Source organism: Carcharodon carcharias, chromosome 2 (assembly GCF_017639515.1).
Source record: "Carcharodon carcharias isolate sCarCar2 chromosome 2, sCarCar2.pri, whole genome shotgun sequence".
Lineage (NCBI taxonomy): Eukaryota > Metazoa > Chordata > Chondrichthyes > Lamniformes > Lamnidae > Carcharodon > Carcharodon carcharias.
In genome coordinates this window covers 64,851,435-64,875,757 of record NC_054468.1, presented here as the reverse complement: position 1 = coordinate 64,875,757, position 24,323 = coordinate 64,851,435, and the positions used below count along the sequence as shown (strand labels likewise).

Sequence of the window (24,323 nt, the reverse complement as noted above, 5' to 3'; positions counted from 1 at the left end):
TTTATGGACTATGAACACTGTTATAATTTAAAACAAACATCACAATTTATTTCTAATTTATTATATTGAATTTACAGAATTATGACTCAAAAGGTTAAACTCTGCATGATATTTCCCTTTGTACGTAGCATTGCCCTTTTAAAGTCAGGCAATGCTGTTTGGAAAAGCAATACCAAAAAAGTATCATATTAATTTCCCTTAAGTCAACATTTATCTTGTGTAGTGGCGTAGTGATTGTGAAAAGATATATATTTATGAATTTAATTACAAAGCTCACTTTCAATGAATTGCAGTAGCAGTTTTTAAGAATACAAATTGTACCTTTTCTACTTTGGTGTACAAAATACTCTTCCAATTCAAGAGTATAAATTATTTAACATTGCAGTTGCCTATGTTGTTTTCCCCAAATGTACCGTTAGTATTTATTTCTCACAGTTTAAATGTTAGTATGTTTTTAATTTAGTTAATTTTGTTACAGTTAATATTACATTCAGAGTTCAGCATATGTTTAATTTTAATTTTTATTTTCAGTTCTTTTTTGTATTGATGACTGGGGATCTGGACAAATAGCACAATTCTCTAGCACTAAATTGACTCAAATTATCTGTTTGTTTTAAGAATGTCAGTCTATGCCCATAATTTCTCCCCAAGAACACATTTTAACAGGGAAACTGACTAGTTATCAGTTTGTTTAATTATAAATTGAATTGTAAATAAATAGTTTAAGAATATTGGAACTGTACTGGCTCATGGTAATATATTTTTGATTTTCTTAATATAAAGTTTATCTGCAATTGTGAGTTAAGTTGAAAAATAAAAGAAAAAGGATATAAATTCAACACTTCAATAATTTACTCCAGTAATTTGTAGATTTAAATAGCAGCAGTGCATGGGTTTACAGAAACAAGAGTAGGCCATTCAGCCCTTTAAGCCTACTTTGCCATCCAGTTAGGTCAAGGCCAATCTGTATGTCAACTCTCTATTTCATCTTTGCTCTATATTCTGTGATGCCATTAGCTGACCAAATTCTCCCTGTCTCAGTCTTGTAAACTCCAATTATTCTTCATACTAATTTTGAGATTATGTCCCCTTGGTTACGCACAACAGGAAAATGGTTTTCCTTATATCTACCTTATCAATAGGTTTTACATTTTAAACAGCTCAATTAGACCATGCTTCAATCTCAAGAGAATATTATTTTTCAAATTGATAGTCCAATACTTGCAATGCACAAGTCAGTCCCATGGAATTCTATTTTAACCATATAAACTGCAGCAATTGGATTTAATTCTCCTGCTTCAAATAAGATATATTGATGAAGATCTAACCCCGCCCCTTGCTTATCAATTTAACACAGTAACAGTTAGAAGACATTTACTTCCCCATTTACTTCAGCTGGTCAATTGGTAGGGAAGACAGGAAGGTCCTAGGGCAGGTTTGGGACCCTGATTTTGGGACCAATAGGTCTCCGAGCCCGCACTTGCCGGCAGTGGGACTGCTTGGCAATCTTTCTGGAGTTGTCCTCCTAATTGGCCATGAGCACCTCAACATGGAGGCATCCTCAGGGAGGTAAATTGTAAGTTTAAAGGTGGACAGATGAAGCAGGCAGGCCTCTTCTGATGGCCCTTTGGGGCCGCAGCAAAATGCCAGAGGGGTGGGAAAATCATTGGGCCTTTAATTATTTCACTTGGCTGCTGTCTATGTTTGTCTTCCAGCCCACCACCCGGGGCTGGAAAATCATGCATCAAGGTTCAATTTCTAATCTCCACTAAATGAGATTATATCAACTCGTCTAGTGGTAAAGGCACTGCAGTTAGTCTTGGTATCTGTAGATCGTCGAGGGAAAAAAATCAGATGGATTCCTGCTCCTGATGACTGTCCAGAAACACTTGCTCTTGTGTGTATGGATTTTAGGTAAGAACAGGATCAGGTATCAGGCTCAACTGTGATATCATTGAATCAAGCAAACTGTTGATGCTTGCTGTCTGGGGTCACCCATAAATAATTACAGTTATCATAGTAACCCTGTACAATAATAGTAATTTCTGCAAAATAATATCAAACCCTGCAAAATGCCACTAATCCTGCTAAATTCTAAACCTTACAAAATACTTCTAATCCTGTTGAATAATACCATACCATGCTGAAAATTGAATGGGTATGAAATGTCATGATGGAGAATACTTAGTAAGACAAAGTGAAAGGAGGGCTCAAAGCACAGGGTATAGTTGAATTAGCAAATGTATTCACTTTTCCTGACCTGGTTAGGTAATTATACCGCTTTCTACATTGCATCCATGACATACGAACTAGGAGCAGCAGTAAGCCACTTGGCTCTTCAAGTCTGCTCCGCCATTCAATAAGATTATGGCTGATCTGACTGTAACCTCCTGCCTGCCCCGATAACCTTTCACCCCTTTGTGAATCAAGAATCTATCTAGCTCGGCCTTAAAAATATTCAAAGATTCTACTTCCACTGCCTTTTGAGGAAGAGAGTTCCAACGACTGTCGATCCTCAGATAAAAAAAAATTCTCCTCATCTGTCTTAAATGAGCAATCCCTTATTTTTGAGCAGTGACTCCTAGTTCTGGATTCTCCCACAAGAGGAAACACCCTCTCCACCCTTCAGGATCTTAAAAGTTTCGATCAAGTCACTTCTTGCTTTTTTAAACTTCAGTCGATACAAGCCTAACCTGTCCAACCTTTCTTCATAAGACAACCTGCCCATTCCTGGTATTAGCTTATATATGGGCACAATGCTTCTACTTATTATCTTTTCAGCTACCTCCAACCATTCTGTCTTGGTGAGAGGCAGGTTTTTATTTCTCCCATTGCTGGGAAAGATATATCCCTCTCTTTCTGATTGCTGCACCCCTGATGGAATTTGATTGGATCAAAGATGGCATTTGGTTCACTTTTGAAAACATATTTGTTAAAAGCTTTCTCTGAAAGCTACTTTGGATTTCTAATGGATTTCATCGACAAGTTCCAGTGTAAAAGGCTGAAGGAAGGTCTGTGGGCAAGTATAAGTGTAATGAATGTTAGGGCCGTTTGCTGCTGACTGCAAAATCCAAGCCAATGTCATCTGGAAAGAGAGAGTTGGTAATAAAAGGAGTAACAAAACTTGTAATTATGAAACAAATTAACAAGTATCTAAGTACATTATCTCCAGATAAATTCTAACAAGGCTGAGCTAGTTTACCGTTTTGGACAATTTAATAAAAAGATGACTATGCTTGCAATACAACATAACACAGCTAAGGAATGAGGTATTTTTACTGCTAATAGTTTAATCAGTACTGACTCATTCAAAGATTATTAATTGCAGAAAACTTTTGCTTTATTTTATGGAACTGTTTTTCTTTCGTACTTTAAGAAAAAAGTTGACACTAATACAATCATTTGATAACAGAAGTATACAGGTCAGGGGATGATTGATTTCTGGTTGCCAGACAACTGAAACATGAGTTGTCCTAGATACCTAATCTCATACTAGCCATGCTGAGAAGTTCCTAAGTGATCCAGCAGCACTTTACCACTGAATAAATTTCTTTGTCAAATTCAATTCACACCTTGATCTGGAGAATGGGGACCTCACGTACACCTGACAGGCTAAAAACATGTTAGGAACTATTTATAGAACCTGATGTCTTGGCACATAATACTGTGGCAGTTGAAACAGTACCCCAATTTGATTTTTAAAATATACAAATTTAAGGATAGTAATCAAATTACATATTAAACTAATAGCCGTTAGCTACATGCACAGGGGCAACCTTCTGTCTCATAAGCTGGTGAGTTTTAGCCGTGGTGGTCAACTCTGTGTTAAGCATCACCTGGTGTGGCTCAGGAATCCCACTCTGGCATGGCAGTCTTTGCTGCAGAGGAAGACGGTGAGCTGAGAAGGTGCACAATTCGCTGGTCTCTGTTTTCTCTGGGCCCTCTTCTCGGTCAGCTGAGCTTTTCGTTTCTGTTTGCCTCCTTCAATGTCCTTCCAAACAGTCAGCCTCCAGAGGTCATGGCTGTCAGTGAATGTTGTCAGTGTCAATGCCTGCCATCTTCTTATCTCGCCTGCAGGTATGGGCGACCAGGAGGTTGTGATTCAGTGGCCAGTTCACCATACAGAAGGTCTTCCTCTGATTTCTCTGTTTGTTCCCGTTTATTCTTTATTTTCCTTCTTTAGTAGAGATGCAGGCTCTTTCTGGTTCCTAGTTAAAACAGAAGTTCTCCAAACATTTTCCTCTTTTGTTGGGGGTAGGATCATTGAGTCACAATTGTACTTTTTAAGCTTTCATTTCTTGCCCTAGACAGTTGCCACAGGTTTATGAATCTGCTGCGGTCTGTGCAATCACAGCATGGCCCAACAACTGTTCTCTGTTGTATTTCATTGAGCCGTAACTTCCGATGGAGTGGCAATTGAGTTGGATTGCCACTCTTCTCAAAAACTCTTACCTTGAAACCCAGCTGATCCTATCTCGCCAGATCTTCCGACTAAAGCTGGGTGAGATCTGGGCCATGCAATGCATCCCTGGGGCCTAGTGTTGAGAGTTGCAGAGTCACAAGTAAGGAAGACATGCCCCCTATTTTACATCACTAGCTGCTGTAATTTTAAAGGTCCAGCCAGATTTAAAGGTCCTTGACAAGCCCGGGAGAAGGTAAGTATGTAAGGTACATACGAAATAGGAGCAGCAGTAAGTGGGTAGGATTGTGAATTGAGGGGTAGGATTGTGAATTGAGGGGGAGGGTGCTTGTTGGGTCAGGTCGGTGGGGGCCTGGGGTAGGGGTTGGTGGAGGGCGGTGGTGTTGGGTCGGGTTGGGTCAGGCCTGAGGCTGGGGGTGGGGGGAGAGGTGGGTGAGAGAGTTGGGCCTGGCGAGGGTGGAGAGGGGAAGGTCCCTGTGGGGGTGGGCGGGAAATGTCCCCGTAGGAGTGGAGATTTCCATGACAATGAGGGGGATATGTCCCTGTGGCAGTGGGAATTCCCATAGATGCAGGGGAGAAATGACCCCGTGGGGTTGGGGAATCCTGTGGGTTGGGGAATACCTGTCGGGATTGTGGGGGGGGGGGTGGGGGTCGCGAAGAAGAGTCCCATTAGGTGTGGGTGTCACATAGATGGTGGTTATGGGACTGTACAATAGTTATCCAGAAGCTAGAATTGGTTTGAATTCTTTTGTTTCTGGGTAACTATTGATGTAACACAGTCAGAATCATCTGAAATTTACAACTTAAATCACGTTTTTGGATGGTTCCCAATGCAGGGTAACTGCCGTGCAAACCTTACCTGGGAACTTGCCGGGGGAGGGGAGGGTGGTTCCTCAATGCATCTTTGGGACACTCCAGCGCATCTTTGGGGCACTCCAGCGCATCTTTGGGGTAACCCCCAGATACGATGTCCTGGAGCAGAAGAGGAAGTTACATGGCTATGTTTTCTGGATTTCTTGATGTTGACCCTTTCTCTGTATGAAGAAGTTGATCATAGCAATCTATAGCTTGCCAAAGTTCTTTGAAGAATCCAGGTTAGTCACAATCAGTTAAAGTACTGACTTGTGCATCTCTTCACTTTTCCCCATATTCTGCTCTTCTGCTTCCTGACCCAATTTTTCTGTAATCCCAATCATTTCTTGAACTTTCCTACCAGCTTCCGCCTTCTCAGTTTCCTTCTTTTTCATCATGTCACATATCCTTTCTTCACCTGCTGTCAAGTTCTGTATTGATTTTTGTTTCAAATCTGCCTCTGATTGCACAGCTCCTAATTTGCCAAATCCATTCCTGAAATTCCAGTATGCTTGTTTGATACTTTACAAGTATCATTCTGTGATTCCTTTGGAGGGGTGGCTTCCACAAACGTCCTCTCTCCTATTTCAGGGTCTTTAGCCTTTAATTCTTCCTCAGTCTCTACAATGTGTTTCCAAATCTCCATTTGCAGTTCCACATCTGCGAGCTTAAGCTTGGGCTCTATAACGACAGCATCCTCCGAGTTACTGCCACTATGAGTCCAACTTTTATACAAGCATACAGGTGCAGCAAGCAGTTAAGAAGGCAAATAGTATGTTGGCCTTCATTGGAACAGGACTTGAATACAGGTGCAAGGATGTCTTATTGCAGCTGTACAGGGCCTTGGCGAGACCACACTTGGCTTATTGTGTGCAGTTTTGATCCCTTACCTAAGAGATGATATACTTGCCATAGAGGGAGTGCAACAAACGTTCACCAGACTGATTCCTGAGATGGCAGGATTGTTGTATGAGGAGCGATTGGGCCCACTAGGCCTGTATTCACCGGAGTTCAAGGGATATGGGGAGAGAGCAGGAGTACGGTGTTGAGATAGAGTATCAGCCATGATCATATTGAATGGCAGAGCAGGCTCGAAGGGCCAAATGTCCTACTCCTGCTTCTATTTTCTATGTTTCTATCTTTTTACTGACGAAGATCCCTGCTCAAGCACAGAGTTGGCAACAATGACGCAAGGGAACTGCCCCGAAACTCTATCCACTTCCTTGATCATTTCCACATTGCCTGGTTTCAAATTCCTCTTTGACTCTCTTGCGAAGGTTTCGAGTTTGCATTTCACTCTGCTTAGCTGTGTCTGGCTTGTAATTTGTATCCACATGCTCTTCTGGTTTTCTGTCACTGTGTCCAAGACAATTGTGTTCAGTGCTGACTGTTGAGCACAACATCACTAGCCTAGGTTGCTGGCTGGCAATATGCGGTGATTTCCTTCGACAAATAGGCTTTTGAAGTTCCTTTGCTCTTTCCAATTCTGCACCTGGAACTTCAGCGTGCTGTAGCGCAGAGAATTCTTTATTTTCCTTTGGTTCAGAGTTTCCACCCATGCATCCTTCTCCCTGCAAGAGTCTTTCGCAAGAGAAAGTTAACTTCTTCCAGCAGCCAGTGTGCGGCAATTTCTGTGCAGCACTGACACACTGAGATCTTGGAGATCTTACTGTCAAGACCTTGCTGTTTTCACACAGTGGAATGTTAACCATCTTCCTTTGTGCTAGGTATGACTCCAACCAGCGACTTCTGTGAGTCTCTCGAATTTCCATGGCTGGTGCTGTTGTTGGAGCTCCATTGCGCCACCTGGATGGTTAACTGGAGTCTCTTTCATTTCTAGGACGTACTCGTAAATGGAGTATATCGCAAGGTACCTAAGACAGGTTGCGTTAAAAGGCTTGTCACCCAGCCGCGCCTCTTGCTCCAGTGGGCTCACAGAAACTCTGCTCTGAAGAGTCTGCCTCCTGCTGGCCCTCTTCCCCACCTTTTATTGGCAAATGTCTGGAGAATCAGGACAAATCCAACCTGGCCAATTACTGCCCCATCAGTCTACTCTCGATCATCAGTAAAGTGATGGAAAAGGTCGTCAACAGTGCTGTCAAGTGGCACTTGCTTAGCAATAGCCTGCTGACACTCAGTTTGGATTCTGCCTGGGCCATTCAGCTCCTGCCACGTTATAACCTTGGTCCAAACATGGACAAAAGAGCAGAACTCGAGACGTGAGGTGAGAGTGACTGCCCTTGACAACAAGACAGCATTTGACCAAGTGTGACATCAAGCAGCCCTAGCAAAATTGGAGTCAATGGGAATCAGAGGAAAAACTCTACGCTGGTTGGAGTCATACCTAGCACAAAGGAAGATGGTTGCGGTTGTTGGAGGTCAATCATCTCAGTTCTAGGACCTTACTGCAGGAGTTCCTCAGGGTAGTGTCCAATGTGAACCATCTTCAGCCACTTCATCAATGACCTTCCTTCCATCATAAGGTCAGAAGTGGGGATGTTCGCTGATGATTGCACAACGTTCAGCACCATTCGCAACTCCTCAGATACTGAAGCAGTCCATGTCCAAATGCAGCAAGACCTGAACAATATCCAGGCTTGGGCTGACAAGTGGCAAGTAACATACACGCCACACGAGTGCCAGGCAATGATCATCTCCAACAAGAGAGAATCTAACCATTGGACTCTGACATTCAATGGCATTACCATCACTGAATCCCCAACTATCCTGGGGGTTACCATTGACCAGAAATTGAACTAGGCCAGCCATATAAACACCGTGGCTACAAGAGCAGGTCAGAAGCTAGGAATCCTGTGGCAAATAACTCACCTCCTGGCTGCCCCAAAGCCTGTCCACCATCTGCAAAGTACAAGTCAGAAGTGTGACAGAATACTCTCCACTAGCCTGGATGAGCAGCTCCAACAACACTCAAGAAGCTTGACACCATCCAGGACACAGCAGCCCACTTGACTGGCACCTGATCCACAAACATTCACTCCCTCCACCACTGACACATAGTGGCAGCAGTGTGTATCATATACAATATGCACTGTAGGAACTCACCAAGGCCCCTTAGACAGCACCGTCCAAACCCACGACCACTACCATCTAGAAGGACAAGGGCAGCAGATAGATGGGAACACCACCACCACCTGGAAGCTCCCCTCCAAGCCACTCACCATCCTGACTCAGAAATATATCACCGTTCCTTCACTGTTGTTTGGTCAAAATCCTGGAACTCCCTCCCTAACAGCACTATGGGTATACCTACTCTACAAGGACTGCAGGTCTTCAAGAAGGCTGCTCACATCCACCTTCTCAAGGGCAATCAGGGATGGGCAACAAATGCTAGCCAGCGATGCCCATATCCCATGAATGAATTTTAAAAAACACCATGAGTGTCTTGAGTGCAGGTCCCAGGGTGTCTGCCTGTCGCTCCTTTTCTCTCTGGGTGCCCAAAGGCCCTTGTCTGATTCCTTCCGGAGAAGGGGCACCTGGATTGAGATCAAGGTGCCCTGTCCCCCTCTCACATAGCTACAGCGAAACATCGCCCATAGATACTGCAATGGAATGAAAGTCTGCACGCATCCCCGGCAGAAACTGATTGTTCTGCTGGACAAGTGTCTCCCTGGCATCTGCCACCCTCCCCATGGAAACCTCAAGGCTCACACATGTCAGTAGCACTTCATCAGAGAGCATAGAGAAACCCTGCCTGAACGAACCAACTCTGGGCTGCTGGAGGGTGCAGGTGACCACTGTGACGGCTCTACAGGTGAAATGTCTTGCTCACCCTCATCATCTTCGCTCATCCGCAGGCTGCCGGATGTGTGGACTCAGGCTTGGGGTCTGGCCTCGTCGTTGTCTTGGTGGCACCTGCAATTGCGAGCGGAGAGAGTAAGTGACTGCATGGGCTGCCTCCAACATGGCACCACGCATGAGCCTTAAGTTTCTAAATAGGGACATTAAGCATTGTTCCTTCTGGGATGGAGGCCAGAAGCTGACCTCGCCATCTTCATAAGCTCAGTCCCAATCCTCCCCGCCAGCTCAACAGCTCACTCATTGTACGGCGTCAGGTACCGGAGTTCAGTCATGCCCCTTCCTGTGCTCCCTCTCTTGCGTTATTTGTCTTGCACAAGGAGAGAAAATAACAGCACTTGGGATGCAGGTGGCACATGTGCTACCAGTCGCCAGCAGCAACCCTCCGACTACTGTCTGCCATACGAAAGCTCCACTGCACCAAGACCACTAGGATTCTCTGGCAGCACCTTCCAGAACATTGAGCTCAGGTGCGTAGAAGAAATAGGTATGAGGAGACATGGTGTCTGTTGCGCTTGCTGGTGTCCTCTACACCAGACCCCCACTTGCCTTTCCACAATATGAGCTCTCTATATGGCAGGGTCAGTGACCTAAAGTCGCCTCTGTACCTGCAGACTAGATGGACTGCAGTATGACGATGAGGAATCAGCACTTCAAAACAAAAACAGAATTACCTGGAAAAACTCAGCAGGTCTGGCAGCATCGGCGGAGAAGAAAAGAGTTGACGTTTCGAGTCCTCATGACCCTTCAACAGAACTTGAGTTCGAGTCCAAGAAAGAGCTGAAATATAAGCTGGTTTAAGGTGTGTGTGTGGGGGGCGGAGAGATAGAGAGACAGAGAGGTGGAGGGGGGGAGGTGTGGTTGTAGGGACAAACAAGCAGTGATAGAAGCAGATCATCAAAAGATGTCAACGACAATAGTACAATAGAACACATGGGTGTTAAAGTTAGTGATATTATCTAAACGAATGTGCTAATTAAGAATGGATGGTAGGGCACTCAAGGTATAGCTCTAGTGGGGTTTTTTTTTATATAAAGGAAATAGGTGGGAAAAGGAAAATCTTTATAATTTATTGGAAAAAAAAGGAAGGGGGAAACAGAAAGGGGGTGGGGATGGGGGAGGGAGCTCACGACCTAAAGTTGTTGAATTCAATATTCAGTCCGGAAGGCTGTAAAGTCCCGAGTCAGAAGATGAGGTGTTGTTCCTCCAGTTTGCGTTGGGCTTCACTGGAACAATGCAGCAAGCCAAGGACAGACATGTGGGCAAGAGAGCAGGGTGGAGTGTTGAAATGGCAAACGACAGGGAGGTTTGGGTCATTCTTGCGGACAGACCGCAGGTGTTCTGCAAAGCGGTCGCCCAGTTTACGTTTGGTCTCTCCAATGTAGAGGAGACCACATTGGGAGCAACGAATGCAGTAGACTAAGTTGGGGGAAATGCAAGTGAAATGCTGCTTCACTTGAAAGGAGTGTTTGGGTCCTTGGACGGTGAGGAGAGAGGAAGTGAAGGGGCAGGTGTTGCATCTTTTGCGTGGGCATGGGGTGGTGCCATAGGAGGGGGTTGAGGAGTAGGGGGTGATAGAGGAGTGGACCAGGGTGTCCCGGAGGGAGTGATCCCTGCGGAATGCCGATAAGGGGGGTGAAGGGAAGATGTGTTTGGTGGTGGCATCATGCTGGAGTTGGCGGAAATGGCGGAGGATGATCCTTTGAATGCGGAGGCTGGTGGGGTGATAAGTGAGGACAAGGGGGACCCTATCATGTTTCTGGGAGGGAGGAGAAGGCGTGAGGGCGGAAGCGCGGGAGATGGGCCGGACACGGTTGAGGGCCCTGTCAACGACCGTGGGTGGAAAACCTCGGTTAAGGAAGAAGGAGGACATGTCAGAGGAACTGTTTTTGAATGTAGCATCATCGGAACAGATGCGACGGAGGCGAAGGAACTGAGAGAATGGGATGGAGTCCTTACAGGAAGTGGGGTGTGAGGAGCTGTAGTCGAGATAGCTGTGGGAGTCGGTGGGTTTGTAATGGATATTGGTGGACAGTCTATCACCAGAGATTGAGACAGAGAGGTCAAGGAAGGGAAGGGAAGTGTCAGTGATGGACCACGTGAAAATGATGGAGGGGTGGAGATTGGAAGCAAAATTAATACATTTTTCCAAGTCCTGACGAGAGCATGAAGCGGCACCGAAGTAATCATCGATGTACCGGAGAAAGAGTTGTGGAAGGGGGCCGGAGTAGGACTGCAACAAGGAATGTTCCACATACCCCATAAAGAGACAGGCATAGCTGGGGCCTTTTCTTCTCCGCCGATGCTGCCAGACCTGCTGAGTTTTTCCAGGTAATTCTGTTTTTGTTTTGGATTTCCAGCATCCGCAGTTTTTTTGTTTTTAATCAGCACTTCACGTTGATAAGCCCTTTTTGCATGGGCAGCACCAATGGTAACTTGTCCACTGAGGCCCATCACTCAGTTCCCACCCTGTGAGGTAAATTGGAGCAGTAGAAGATTCCCTCACCCTTTTCCTGCACTCCAAAGCTTGTTAGGAATTAGACAGTTTAAGTAAATTAGATTGGTATTTGTAGGTGTTAGGAATGAGATTGTTTTAAATTTTAAGTTTGATTTGTATTTCTGTATCTGTGTGTTAAAAAAGGTCAAATTGAGTTTGAGTTTCACTTTTAAAAGATGCTTGCATTTTTGAGAGAGAATTTACGACTTAAGTTAAATAAACAGGAGTAGAAGAATTGGGCTGTGCCTAGCAACAGGGGTCCAGAGAGGCAGGCCCCTCCCATAGACTCACAGAAAAACTAAAGAAACAGCAGTTTTAAGTTTCAATTTGAAGCCAGGACCCAGAGAGACTGGACACTGGGAGACGGAACTGCAGATTTCTCAAAAGAACCAAAAGGTCCAAAGGCCAAAAGAGCGAGACAGAAACCTTAGGATAAGCTGCTGAACACATTTATATTTTGTAACTTAACCGAAAGAAAAGAGAGCTGCTCATTTTGGAAGTTGTGTAAACTAAATATTTACTAAACAAGTGCAAGATTGAGACAGTTACACACTCTCAATCCTGAATCAGAAAGCTGTAGGTTTCCACTGCAGAACTTGAGCACAAAATCTAAGCTTACACTTCAATGCCATATTGCGGATATCCTACATTGCTCAAGGTGCCTGCCATCTTTTGATAAGACCTTTTAAACAGAGGCCATCTGCCTTTTTAGGCGGACATCAAATTCGCCATAGTTCCTTCTAAAAAAGAGCGAGGGAGTTTCCTGTGACCTAACCAATAATATCTCTTAGCCAACATAACCAACCGTTTATCTCAGTGCCATTTATGTGCTAATGGGCTGTTGTGTAATGCTATCTAATTAACAATAATGACTGCATTTTAAAATATGATCATTGTAAAGAACTTTTAGATGTTCAGAGGTCTTGAAAGGTGCGATATAAAGGCTAACTTTTCTTAGAGATCAGATTGGAATTAACTTCATACAACAGCAGATGGGAGCTGAGGCAATCGTACCACTGATAATGTTGACAATGGCTGAAAAAACTGATAATTCTTCAGTAAAGCAAAATAATTTGAAATGGTAAATTAATGTTTTCTTTGATGGAATTTAATGTCCTTGCATGACAAGAGACCTGGCCCCTTCGGAATCATAATCAGGGAACATGGCAGGAGTAAGACCCAAAGCTCCAGCAATCATTGAGGTAGCTCAGATGGGGTAACCTTAGGGTTAATTTTCAATTTTGGCATCTGTTGTTATATGAAGTTAATTCCAATCTAATCTCTTTAAGAAAAGTTAGCATTTATATCGCACTTTTCAAGAGCTTCGAACATCTCAAAGTTCTTTACAGACAATGATCATATTTTAAAATGCAGTCATTGTTGTTAATCAGATACACACAGCAGCCAATTTGCACACAAATAGCACTGAGATAAATGGCTGGTGATGTTGGTTAAGAGATAAATATTGGTTAGGTCACAGAAAATTCCCTTGCTCTTCTTTAGAAGGAACTATGGCAAATTTGACAACCTAATTGAGTGGATCATCTATCTGCTGTCGAGCCTGACCAATTCTTGATCTGTTTGTTTGAAATGGCTTGATAATTGAGAGATTTCTGCAATAAATGGGCAATCCCTTGTTCTAGGTAAAATTTTACACAGGCAGTAGGGTAGTACCCCCACTCCCCTGAGCCCCTAGCGTAAGAGCCCACCTTTGCATGGCCAGGAAGCCCCAAGCCGATCTTATGGCCGTTGGGCCAATAATTAAGTCGGGCTGAGTGTTCCACAGCCTCCAACAGGGAAGACATTCCACTTCTGAGAAGTGCCTGCCATATGATCAACAGTGGAGCCAGACACCCAAGTAAGTGGAAGTAATCTCCTCCAAACCCACAACCCTCTGAAATATTTGTGTTTCTCTTATGCTGGTTTCTTGTGCATTCCCAATTATAACTGCTCCACCACTGGTAGCTGTGCCTTAAGTTGCCAGGCCCCAAGCTCAGGAGTTCCCTCCCTCCGAGTGGTTCGGGTCTGGAATGCACTGCCTGGAAGTGCTGTGGAGGCAGATTCAATTGAGGCATTCAAGAGGGCATTAGATGATTATAGAAACATAGAAAATAGGAGCAGGGGTAGGCCATTCGGCCCTTCGAGCCTGCTCTGACATTCATTGTGATCATGGCTGATCATCCAACTCAATAGCCTACTCCCGCTTTCTCCCCATATCCTTTGGTCCCTTTCGCCCCAAGAGCTATATCTAACTCCTTCTTGAAAACATACAATGTTTTGGCCACAACTACTTTCTGTAGTGAATTCCACAGGCTCACCATTCTGGGTGAAGAAATTTCTCCTCATCTCAGTCCTAAATGGTCCACCTCATATCCTCAGACTGTGACCCCTGGTCCTGGGCTCTCACACCATCGGGAACATCCTTCCTGCATCTACCCTGTCTAGTCCTGTTAGAATTTTATAGGTTTCTACGAGACCCCCCCTTATTCTTCTGAACTCCAGCGAATATAATCCTAACCGACTCTATCTCTCCTCATACATCAGTCCTGCCATCCCAGGAATCAGTCAGGTAAACTTTCACTGCACTCCCTCTATAGCAAGAACATCTTTCCTCAAATAAGGAGACCAAATCTGCATACACTATTCCAGGTGTGGTCTCACCAAGGCCTTGTATAATTGCAGCAAGACATCCCTGGTCCTGTACTGGAATCATCTGGCTACGAAGGCCAACATACCATTTGCCTTCTTTACCGACTACTGCATCTGCATGCTTACCTTCATCCACAAACAGAACTGTCCCGGTAGACCGATCATGTCAGCTTGCTCCTGCCCCACAGAACTCATTTCTCGTTATCTTGACTCCCTTCTCTCTCCCCTTGTCCAGTCCCTTCCCACCTACATCCGTGATTCCTCTGACACCTTACGTCACATCAACAATTTCCAGTTCCCTGGCCCCAACCGCTTCCTCTTCAACATGGACGTCCAATCCCTCTACACCTCCATCCCCCACCAGGATGGTCTGAGGGCCCTTAGCTTCTTCCTCGAACAGAGGCCCGAACAATCCCCATCCACCACTACTCTCCTCCGTCTGGCTGAACTTGTTCTCACACTGAACAATTTCTCCTTCAACTCCTCTCACTTCCTCCAAATAAAAAGGTGTGGGTATGGGTACCCGCATGGGCCCCAGCTATACCTGTCTCTTTATGGGGTATGTGGAACATTCCTTGTTCCAGTCCTACTCCGGCCCCCTTCCACAACTCTTTCTCCGGTACATCGATGATTACTTCGGTGCTGCTTCATGCTCTCGTTGGGACTTGGAAAAATTTATTAATTTTGCTTCCAATCTCCACCCCTCCATCATTTTCACATGGTCCATCTCTGACACTTCCCTTCCCTTCCTTGACCTCTCTGTCTCAATCTCTGGTGATAGACTGTCCACCAATATTCATTACAAACCTACTGACTCCCACAGCTACCTCGAGTACAGATCTTCACACCCTGCTTCCTGTAAGGACTCCATCCCATTCTCCCAGTTCCTTCGCCACTGTCGCATCTGTTCCGATGATGCTACATTCAAAAACAGTTCCTCTGACATGTCCTCCTTCTTCCTTAACCGAGGTTTTCCACCCACGGTCGTTGACAGGGCCCTCAACCGTGTCCGGCCCATCTCCCGCGCATCCGCCCTCACGCCTTCTCCTCCCTCCCAGAAACATGATAGGGTCCCCCTTGTCCTCACTTATCACCTCACCAGCCTCCACATTCAAAGGAGCATCCTCCGCCATTTCCGCCAACTCCAGCATGATGCCACCACCAAACACATCTTCCCTTCACCCCCCTGTCAGCATTCCTTAGGGATCGTTCCCTCCGGGACACCCTGGTCCACTCCTCCATCACCCCCTACTCCTCAACCCCCTCCTATGGCACCACCCCATGCCCACGCAAAAGATGCAACACCTGCCCCTTCACTTCCTCTCTCTTCACCGTCCAAGGGCCCAAACACTCCTTTCAAGTGAAGCAGCATTTCACTTGCATTTCCCCCAACTTAGTCTGCTGCATTCATTGCTCCCAATGTGGTCTCCTCTACATTGGAGAGACCAAACGTAAACTGGGCGACCGCCTTGCAGAACACCTGTGGTCTGTCCGCAAGAATGACCCAAACCTCCCTGTCGCTTGCCATTTTAACACTCTACCCTGCTCTCTTGCCCACATGTCTGTCCTTGGCTTGCTGCATTGTTTCAGTGAAGCCCAACGCAACTGGAGGAACAGTACTTCATCTTCCAACTAGGCACTTTACAGCCTTCCAGACTGAATATTGAATTCAACAACTTTAGGTCTTGACCTCCCTCCTCCATCCCCACCCCCTTTCTGTTTCTTCCCCCTTCCTTTTGTTTTTTCCAATAATTTATATAGATTTTTCTTTTCCCACCTATTTCCATTATTTTTAAATATTTCTAAATCTTTTATGCTCCCCCCATCCCACTAGAGCTATACCTTGAGTGCCCTACCATTCATTCTTAATTAGCACATTCATTTAGATAATATCACCAACTTCAACCCCTATGTGTTCTTTTGTTCTGTTGTCTGTGACATCCTTTGATGATCTGCTTCTATTACTGCTTGTTTGTCCTTACAACCACACCACCCCCCTCCACTTCTCTCCCCCCCTCAACCAATGCCCCCCCGCCCCCCGCCCCCACACACACCTTAAACCAGCTTATATTTCATCCCTTCCTTGGATTCACCTAGTTCTGTTGAAGGGTCATGAGGACTCGAAACGTCAACTCTTTTCTTCTTCGCCGATGCTGCCAGACCTGCTGAGTTTTTCCAGGTAATTCTGTTTTTGTTTTGGATTTCCAGCATCTGCAGTTTTTTTGTTTTTATGCTTACCTTCAGTGACTGGTGTACAAGGACACCCAGGTCTCATTGCACATTCCCCTTCTCAATTCATAGCCATTCAGATAATCTGCCTTCCTGTTTTTACTACCAAAATGGATAACCTCACATGTATTCACATTATACTGCATCTGCCATGCATTTGCCCACTCACTCAGCTTGTCCAAATCACACTGAAGCATCTCTGCATCCTCCTCACAGCTCACCCTTCCACCCAGCTTTGTGTCATCTGAAAATTTGGAGATATTACATTTAATTCCCTCATCTAAATCATTAATATATATTGTGAATAACTGGGGTCCCAGCACCGATCCCTGCGGTACCCCACTAGTCACTGCCTGCCATTCGGAAAAAGACATGTTTATTCCTACTCTTTGTTTCCTGTCTGCCAACCAGTTTTCTATCCATTTCAACACACTACCCCCAATCCCACTGCTTTAATTTTACACACCAATCTCTTATGTGGGACTTTGTCGAAAGCCTTCTGAAAGTCCAAATAAACCACATCCACTGGCTCCCCCTCATCAGTTCTACTGGTTACATTCTCGAAAAATTCCAGTAGATTTGTCAAGCATGATTTCCCTTTCATAAATCCATGCTGACTCAGTCCGATTCTGCCATTGTTTTCCAAGTGCTCAGCTATTAAATCTTTTATAATGGACTCTAGAATTTTTCCCACTACTGACGTCAGGCTGATTGGTCTATAATTCCCTGTTTTCTCTCTACTTCCCTTTTTAAATAGTGGGGTTACATTAGCTACCCTCCAATCTGTAGGAACTGTTCCAGAGTCTGTAGAATCTTGGAAGCTGACCACCACAATGCACCCACTATTTCTAGGGCCACTTCCTTAAGTACTCTGGGATGTAGATTACCAGGCCCTGGGGATTTATTGGCCTTCAATCCCATCAATTTCTCCAACACTATTTCCCTACTAATACTGATTTCTTTCCGTTCCTCCCTCTCACTAAACCCTGTGATCCCCAATATTTCTGGTACGTTAATTGTGTCCTTCTTTGTGAAGACAGAACCAATGTATGTATTTAGCTGGTCAGCCATTTCTTTGTTCCCCATTATAAATTCCCCTGTTTCTGACTGTAAGGGACCTACATTTGTCTTCATCAATCTTTTTCTCTTCACATACCTATAGAAACTTTTATAGTCAGTTTTTATGTTTCCCGCAACCTCACTCTCATGCTCTATTTTCCCCTTCTTAATCAATCCCTTGGTCCTCCTTTGCTGAATTCTAAAGTGCTCCCAATCCTCAGGTCTGTTGTTTTTTTCTGGCCAATTTGTACCTCTTCTTTGGATCTAATACTATCTCTAATTTCCCTTGTAAGCCATGGTTTGGCCACCTTTCCTATTTTACTTTTGTGCCAGACCGGAATAAATAATTGTTGCAGTTCACCCATGCGCTCTTTGAACATTTGCCATTGCCTATCCACCATCATCCCTTTAAGTAATGATTCCCAATCCATCATAGCCAACTCGCATCTCATACCATCATAGTTTCCTTTATTAAGATTCAGGACCCTAGTCTCAGAATCAGCTACGTAATTCTCCATCTTGATGAAGAATTCTATCATATTATGGTCGCTCATCCCAAGGGGCCTCGTGTAACCAGATTGCCATTTATTCCTTTTTCTTTACACAATACCCAGTCTAGGATGGCCTGTTCTCTAGTTGGTTCCTCAACATATTGGTCCAGAAAACCATCCCGTATACGGTCCAGGAATTCCTCCTCTACAGTATTGTTACTAATTTGATTTGCCCAGTCTAGATACAGATAAAGTCACCCATAATTACAGATGTTCCTTTATTGCATGCATCTCTAATTTCCTGTTTAATGCCATTCCCAACATCACCACTACAATTTGGGGGTCGATATACAACCCCCACTAACGTTTTTTGCCCCTTAAGTATTTCTCAGCTCTACCCATACAAATTCCACATCGTCGAAGCTAATATCTTTCCTCACTATTGCGTTAATTTCCTCTTTAACCAGCAATGCAACTTCACCGCCTTTTCCTTTTTGTCTGTCCTTCCTAAATACTGAATACCCCTGAATATTCAGTTCCCATCCCTGGTCACCCTGCAGTCATGTCTCTGTAATCCCAATTATATCATACCTGTTTACATCTATTTGTGTGGTTAATTCATCCATTTTATTGCAAATGCTCCTCACGTTATGGCACAAAGCCTTAAGGCTTGATTTTTTTAACATTACTCGTCCTGTTCCCATCATAATTTCCTTTATTTTTCACTGAGGCCCTGTTTGATTCTTGCCCTTGATTTCTCTGCCTATCACTTTTCTTATTCCTCTTTCAGTCTTTTGTTCCTGTCCTTGATTCCCCCTCCTCTGACTCCTTGCTTTGGTTCCCATCCCCCTGCCATTTTACTTTAAACCCTCCCCAACCACTCTAGCAAATGTACCCCCCAGGACATTAGTCCCGGTGCTGCCCAGGTGTAACCTGGCTGTGGTCATCTGATGTAATATTTCCCATGTGGTTTGGTGTCATTCTTTATTTCATAATGTGAAGCACCTTGGGACGTTTCATGACATTGAAAATACTATATAATATACATTTTGGTGTTCGAAAACCGTAGTGAAGCAAGGACTGGTTTGAGAAGAGCCATCACCATTACCGTCTTAAGGCATGGGATGGGCAATAAACATGACCTTGTCGACTTCATCCATGTCCCAAGAACAAATTCTTAAAAATCTAAAATCTTTGATAGTAAAAATGAACAACACAAAGTGAGCATCATTTTTTTAAATCCATGTTTATTGCGCCCTGTACTCGATGAGTCTGGAATACGGTGTTTGGGAGACCTTGCATCACAAACTGGGAGAGCAAAATTCTTCTTTCAGTTTTAATAGGGAATGGAGAGCTCGATCGTGCTTTCTCATATTTAATATTTCCTTTTGTCAACATCAGGGGAAGTGTGAGCGTTGTGACATTGATGTGATTAGGAATGAGGGGACTGCCGAACTCAACTTGTGTTTATGTTGAGAATGGCTGATTGTTTTCTTTAATCCAGTTTAGTGTTTCCTACCTGCTCTGCTGGAGGATCTCCATCCGTCTCCAGGAAGTCCCTGACCGGTCTCCAGGAAGTGAGGACCGTGGTGTCAGGTGACCTGGGTCACGTGAGCGGCGGGAGGTAGCAGCATTGGTAGCGGCCGGTGACGGGACGCGATGGAGGAGAGAGAAGCTCTGCTGCCCGGGGAAGCCGGCGAGCCAGATCGGGAGTCGGTCGATCGGCCGAGCCAAGGCTGTGCCACGGCCCTGGGTGACCCCCGGAGATGGCCGCATCGCTTCGTGGTGCTGGCCCTCATGTGTTTCCTGGGCTTCGGTGAGTGGAATGGGGCAGGGAGGGAGGAGACCCTGTTGCCGGCGAGTCGGTGTCCACCGTCCGGGCTCGGCTTCACCTGCTGCGGAACTCGGGGACATGATTTAAACCCAATCAGGCGGGTGCTTGTGCTGGTGGGGAAGCTGAAAGTTGCGGTCGGGGCTCTCGTCGTCTAGTGATTGTAACCCACGTGCCCCCACTCATATCTTATTTACTCTCGAGGTCTTTGATGTTCTTTTAAGATGCCTAAAGTTAGTTGGAGAATTTACAATCAATCGCTAATGTGAATGCTGCAGTTGTAATTGAGGTGCGGGCTGCCATCTGACTTCAATGTGACTTCCTGTGAATCTGCAATGTGTTTATGTTGCACGAAACTTTCTTTGAAGTTGGTAGCGAACGCAAGGAACTACATTGTTCACGCGTACACTTCGGAATACATGTAGGAACTTAATAGTCTATTATAAAGTACGTTGTCTTCTAGTACTTTCAGGTATTGATGTGCGGGCTGTATTTTGCCATCATGGTGGTTTATATTCTATAGAAGAAGCAATTAGGGTAGTTTGAAAAACTGGAATAAAGGAATAAAAAGAAACAGAAATACCTGTAAAAACTCAACAGGTCTGGCAGCATCGGCGGAGGAGAGCACAGTTGACGTTTCCAGTCCTCATGACCCTTCAACAGAGCTAAGTAAAAATAGGAAAGGGATGAAATATAAGCTGGTTTAAGTGGGCGGGGGGGGGGGTGGTGTTGGTTGGTACAAGCAGCTAGTAACAGGTGGAGATAACCAAAATATGTCACAGACAAAAGAACAAAGAGGTGTTGAAGGTGGTGATATTATCTAAAGGAATGTGCTAATTAAGAGTAGAGAGCAGGACAGCCAAGGTACAGATAGCTCTAGTGGGGGTGGGGGAATACTAAAAGGTAGAGATAAACAATGGGTGGAAATACATTTAAAAATAATGGAAATAGGTGGGAAAAGAAAAATGTATATAAATTATTGGAAAAAACAAAAAGGAGGGAGAAGAAACGTAAAGGAGGTGGGGATGGAGGAGAGAGTTCAAGATCTAAAATTGTTGAACTCAATATTCAGCCCGGAAGGCTGTAAAGTGCCTAGTCGGAAGTTGAGGTGCTGCTCCTCCAGTTTGCGTTGAGCTTCACTGGAACAATGCAGCAAGCCAAGGACAGACGTGGGCAAGAGAACAGGGTGGTATGTTGAAATGGCAAGCAACAGGGGGTCTGGTAATGCTTGCAGACAGGTGTTCTGTAAAGCAGTCACCCAGTCTGTGTTTGGTCTCTCTAATGTAGAGGCAACCACATTAGGAGCAACAAATGCAGTAGACTAAGTTCAGGGAAGTGCAAATGAAAAGCTGCTTCACTTGAAAGGAGGTTTTTAAAGGAATGTAAGGATCAGATGTGCCTTGGCAAGAAACCAAGCTAATCTATTTTGAGCTCAGTCATTTTTTTTACATTTGTTCATGGGATATTGGCATCACTGGCTAGGCCAGCATTTATTGCCATCCCTAATTACCTTGTTTAGAAGATATTTTTTAAGAGTCAGCCACATTGCTTTGGGTCTGGAGTCACATGTAGGCCAGACCAGGTAAGGGCAGCAGATTTCCTTCCCTAAAGGACATTAGTGAACCAGATGGTTTATGGCAATCTGCAATGGTGATTGCCAGACTTTTAATTCCAGGTTATAACTGGTTGTGATTCAAACACCGGTCCCCAGAGCATTACCTTGGGTCTCTGGAATACTAACCCAGTGACAATACCACTATGCCACCACCTCCCCATACATGTGTGACGGTTTCTGTTATTCCAAAGACACTGGTAACTTTTAGTCATTTTAATAAACAGTGAACTCAATGGGTGGGAGCAGATTGAATCAGACTTTTAGAAAAAAATGTAGAGAGGGGAAATGAAACATGTTCAAGAATATAAAGCAGTGCATGTACTATGTGAAAAGTGTAATAGTGAAAACAAGGAGAACAATGATGGGGAGCTGGACTGTCAAGAATCAGATGGTGTTGAATGTGAGCAAATGTAAGGTTGAGAGATCTGGTGACAAGGTATTATCAATCTTGCTTGTGAAATAACATTTATCAACTGTGAGGCAGATTATATTTCAATCCCTCTCAAGCGAAGACCTTGTAACCATTTTCATGTCTTTTATTGGTCCAGTATTGGAACGTGGGGCACCTGTGTGGTTTAGAAGAATCACAAAGCAGTGATGTAAAGCCATGAAAAGTGTTCAGAATGGCTTGCAGAGTCATTTTTGGCCCTAATTACTATAGTTACTCAGATGACTTACACGATTGTGGTCTGGAAGCATTCGAGAGCGGATGTGATCAACACTGCTGTTCTTTTGCGACATAACTGCTGAACTCTAAGCTTCAAGGCCAAGATTTTTCAGTCGGCATGCGGGAATAGGCCAGACCTGCCGGCACGTCAAATGACATGCGATGACGTCAGGCGCGTGTCCTGGCATCATCACGATGTTTCGTTCGGCAGGCGCACGTCGGAGCCACCTGCACACCTGCTGCTAATTTATAGGCCTGTTAAGGCCATTAATAAAGTAATTAATGTAAAGTTTATGCTGGTTGGTGGGCAGGCGAAAAGGCCAAATGGCCTTTATGTTTTTTAGGAAACCTTATCCACGAATGCGATAAAGTTTTTGTTTAAGTAGTAAAAGCTTTAGGAAAGGTTATATGAAAAATAAAAACATATCTCATGTGACATAGTAACATAGAACCATAGAAAAGTTACGGCACAGAAGGAGGCCATTTGGCCCATCTTGTCCATGCCAGGTGCCCTTTCTAATCCCACCTTCCTGCACCTGGCCCGTAGCCCTGCAGCTTACAGCACTTAAGGTGCAGACCCAGGTACTTTTTAAAAGAGTTTCAAGTTTCTGCCTCTACCACCAACTTGGACAGCGAATTCCAGACACCACTACCGTCTGCATAAAAAAGTTCTTCCTCATGTCCCCACTACACCTTCTGCCACTTATCTTGAATCTATATCCCCAGATTCTAGAATTCTCCATCACGGGAAACAATTTTATCTTGTCCACTTTAGCTATTCCCCTCATAATTTTGTACACCTCAATCAAGTCACCTCTCAGCCTTCTTTGTTCTAAGGAGAATAACCCCAATCTATTCAATCTCTCCTCGTAGCTACACTTTTCTAACCCTGGCAACATTCTTGTAAACCTCCTCTGCACTTTCTCCAGAGCTATTACGTCCTTCTGTAATGTGGTGACCAGAACTGCACACAATACTCCAGTTGTGGCCTCACCAGTGTTTTATACAATTTCAACATTATATCCTTACTTATATATTCTATACCTCTGCCAGTGAAGGAGAGCATTCCATATGCCATCTTTACAACCTTGTCTACTTGAACTGCTGCCTTCAGGGACCTGTGTACTTGGACGCCAAGATATCTCACTTCATCTACCCCTCTTAGTATTCCCATTTATTGTGTAATCCCTGTAACTGTTTGATCTTCCCAAATGTATGACCTCACACTTCTCTATGTTAAAATCCATCTGCCACTTTACCACCCACTCCACCAACCCATCTTTATCATTTTGAAGATTATGGCTATCCTTTACACTAACCACTACTCAGCCAATCTTTGTGTCGTCTGCAAATTTCCCAATCGTGCCTCCCACGTTCACATCCAGATCGTTAATATATAGCACAAACAGCAAGGGTCCCAACACCAAGCCCTGTGGAACACCACTTGAGACAACTTTCCATTCACAAGGGCATCCATCGACCATTACCCTGAATCCCATGGGCTTTTACTTTCCTGACCCATCCACAATGTGGGACCTTGTCAAATGCTTTGCTAAAATCCATGTACACTACATCCACTGCACTAACTTCATCAACCCTTCTTGTCACTTCCTCAAAGAATTCAATCAAATTTGTGAAGCAAGACCTTCCTTTAAAAAATCCATGCTGACCATCCCTGAATAGTCCATGCCTTTCCACAAGATAGTTAATCCTATCTCTCAGGATTGATTCCATTAATTTGCTCACCATCGATGTAAGACTAACTGGCCTATAATTGTTTGGCATTTCCTTTGATCCCTTTTTAAACAATGGAACTACGTTTGCATTTTGCCAGTCCTCCGGTACCTCCCTGTATCTAGTGAAGATTGGAAAATCATCCTCAGAGCATCTGCTATCTCCTCCCTGACTTCCTTCAGCAGCCTCATAAACAATCCATCTGGCTCTGGTGACTTACCAACTTTCAAGGATTTCAACCCTTCGAGTACTTCCTCTCTCTTTATGACTATTCCGTCCAATATCTCACAGTGTCCCTCCTGGACTATATCTGCATCCTCCCTTTCCTTTGTAAACGCGGAGACAAAATATTCATTCAAAACCCTTCCCACAGCCTCTGCATCTACACACACGTTTCTGATAGGTCCCACTTTTTCCTTACCTAACCTTTTAGCATTAATGTATCGGTAAAACATCTTTGGGT

General features: G+C 44.4%; 1 protein-coding gene and 1 long non-coding RNA gene across 3 annotated transcripts in view; one reads left to right on the top strand and one right to left on the bottom strand.

Moving 5' to 3' along the window:
* The window catches only part of LOC121291461, a 29,569-nt gene extending 9,996 nt beyond the window's left edge, over positions 1-19,573 (bottom strand). The window contains exons 1-2 of the long non-coding RNA XR_005946009.1: positions 19,533-19,573; positions 9,063-9,145 (exon numbers count right to left, since the gene is read on the bottom strand). This is a non-coding gene — a long non-coding RNA (uncharacterized LOC121291461). The remainder of the gene's footprint in view (positions 1-9,062; positions 9,146-19,532) is intronic.
* Positions 19,574-19,601: 28 nt separating this feature from the next.
* The window catches only part of mfsd1 (major facilitator superfamily domain containing 1), a 45,875-nt gene continuing 41,153 nt past the window's right edge, over positions 19,602-24,323 (top strand). Inside the window, exon 1 of one of the 2 annotated variants that reach the window (XM_041212646.1) lies at positions 19,602-19,829. In XM_041212646.1, the coding sequence (XP_041068580.1) occupies positions 19,673-19,829 (157 nt within the window). In that variant the 5' untranslated portion in view covers positions 19,602-19,672. The remainder of the gene's footprint in view (positions 19,830-24,323) is intronic. The other variant, XM_041212657.1, reaches the window with a different exon arrangement.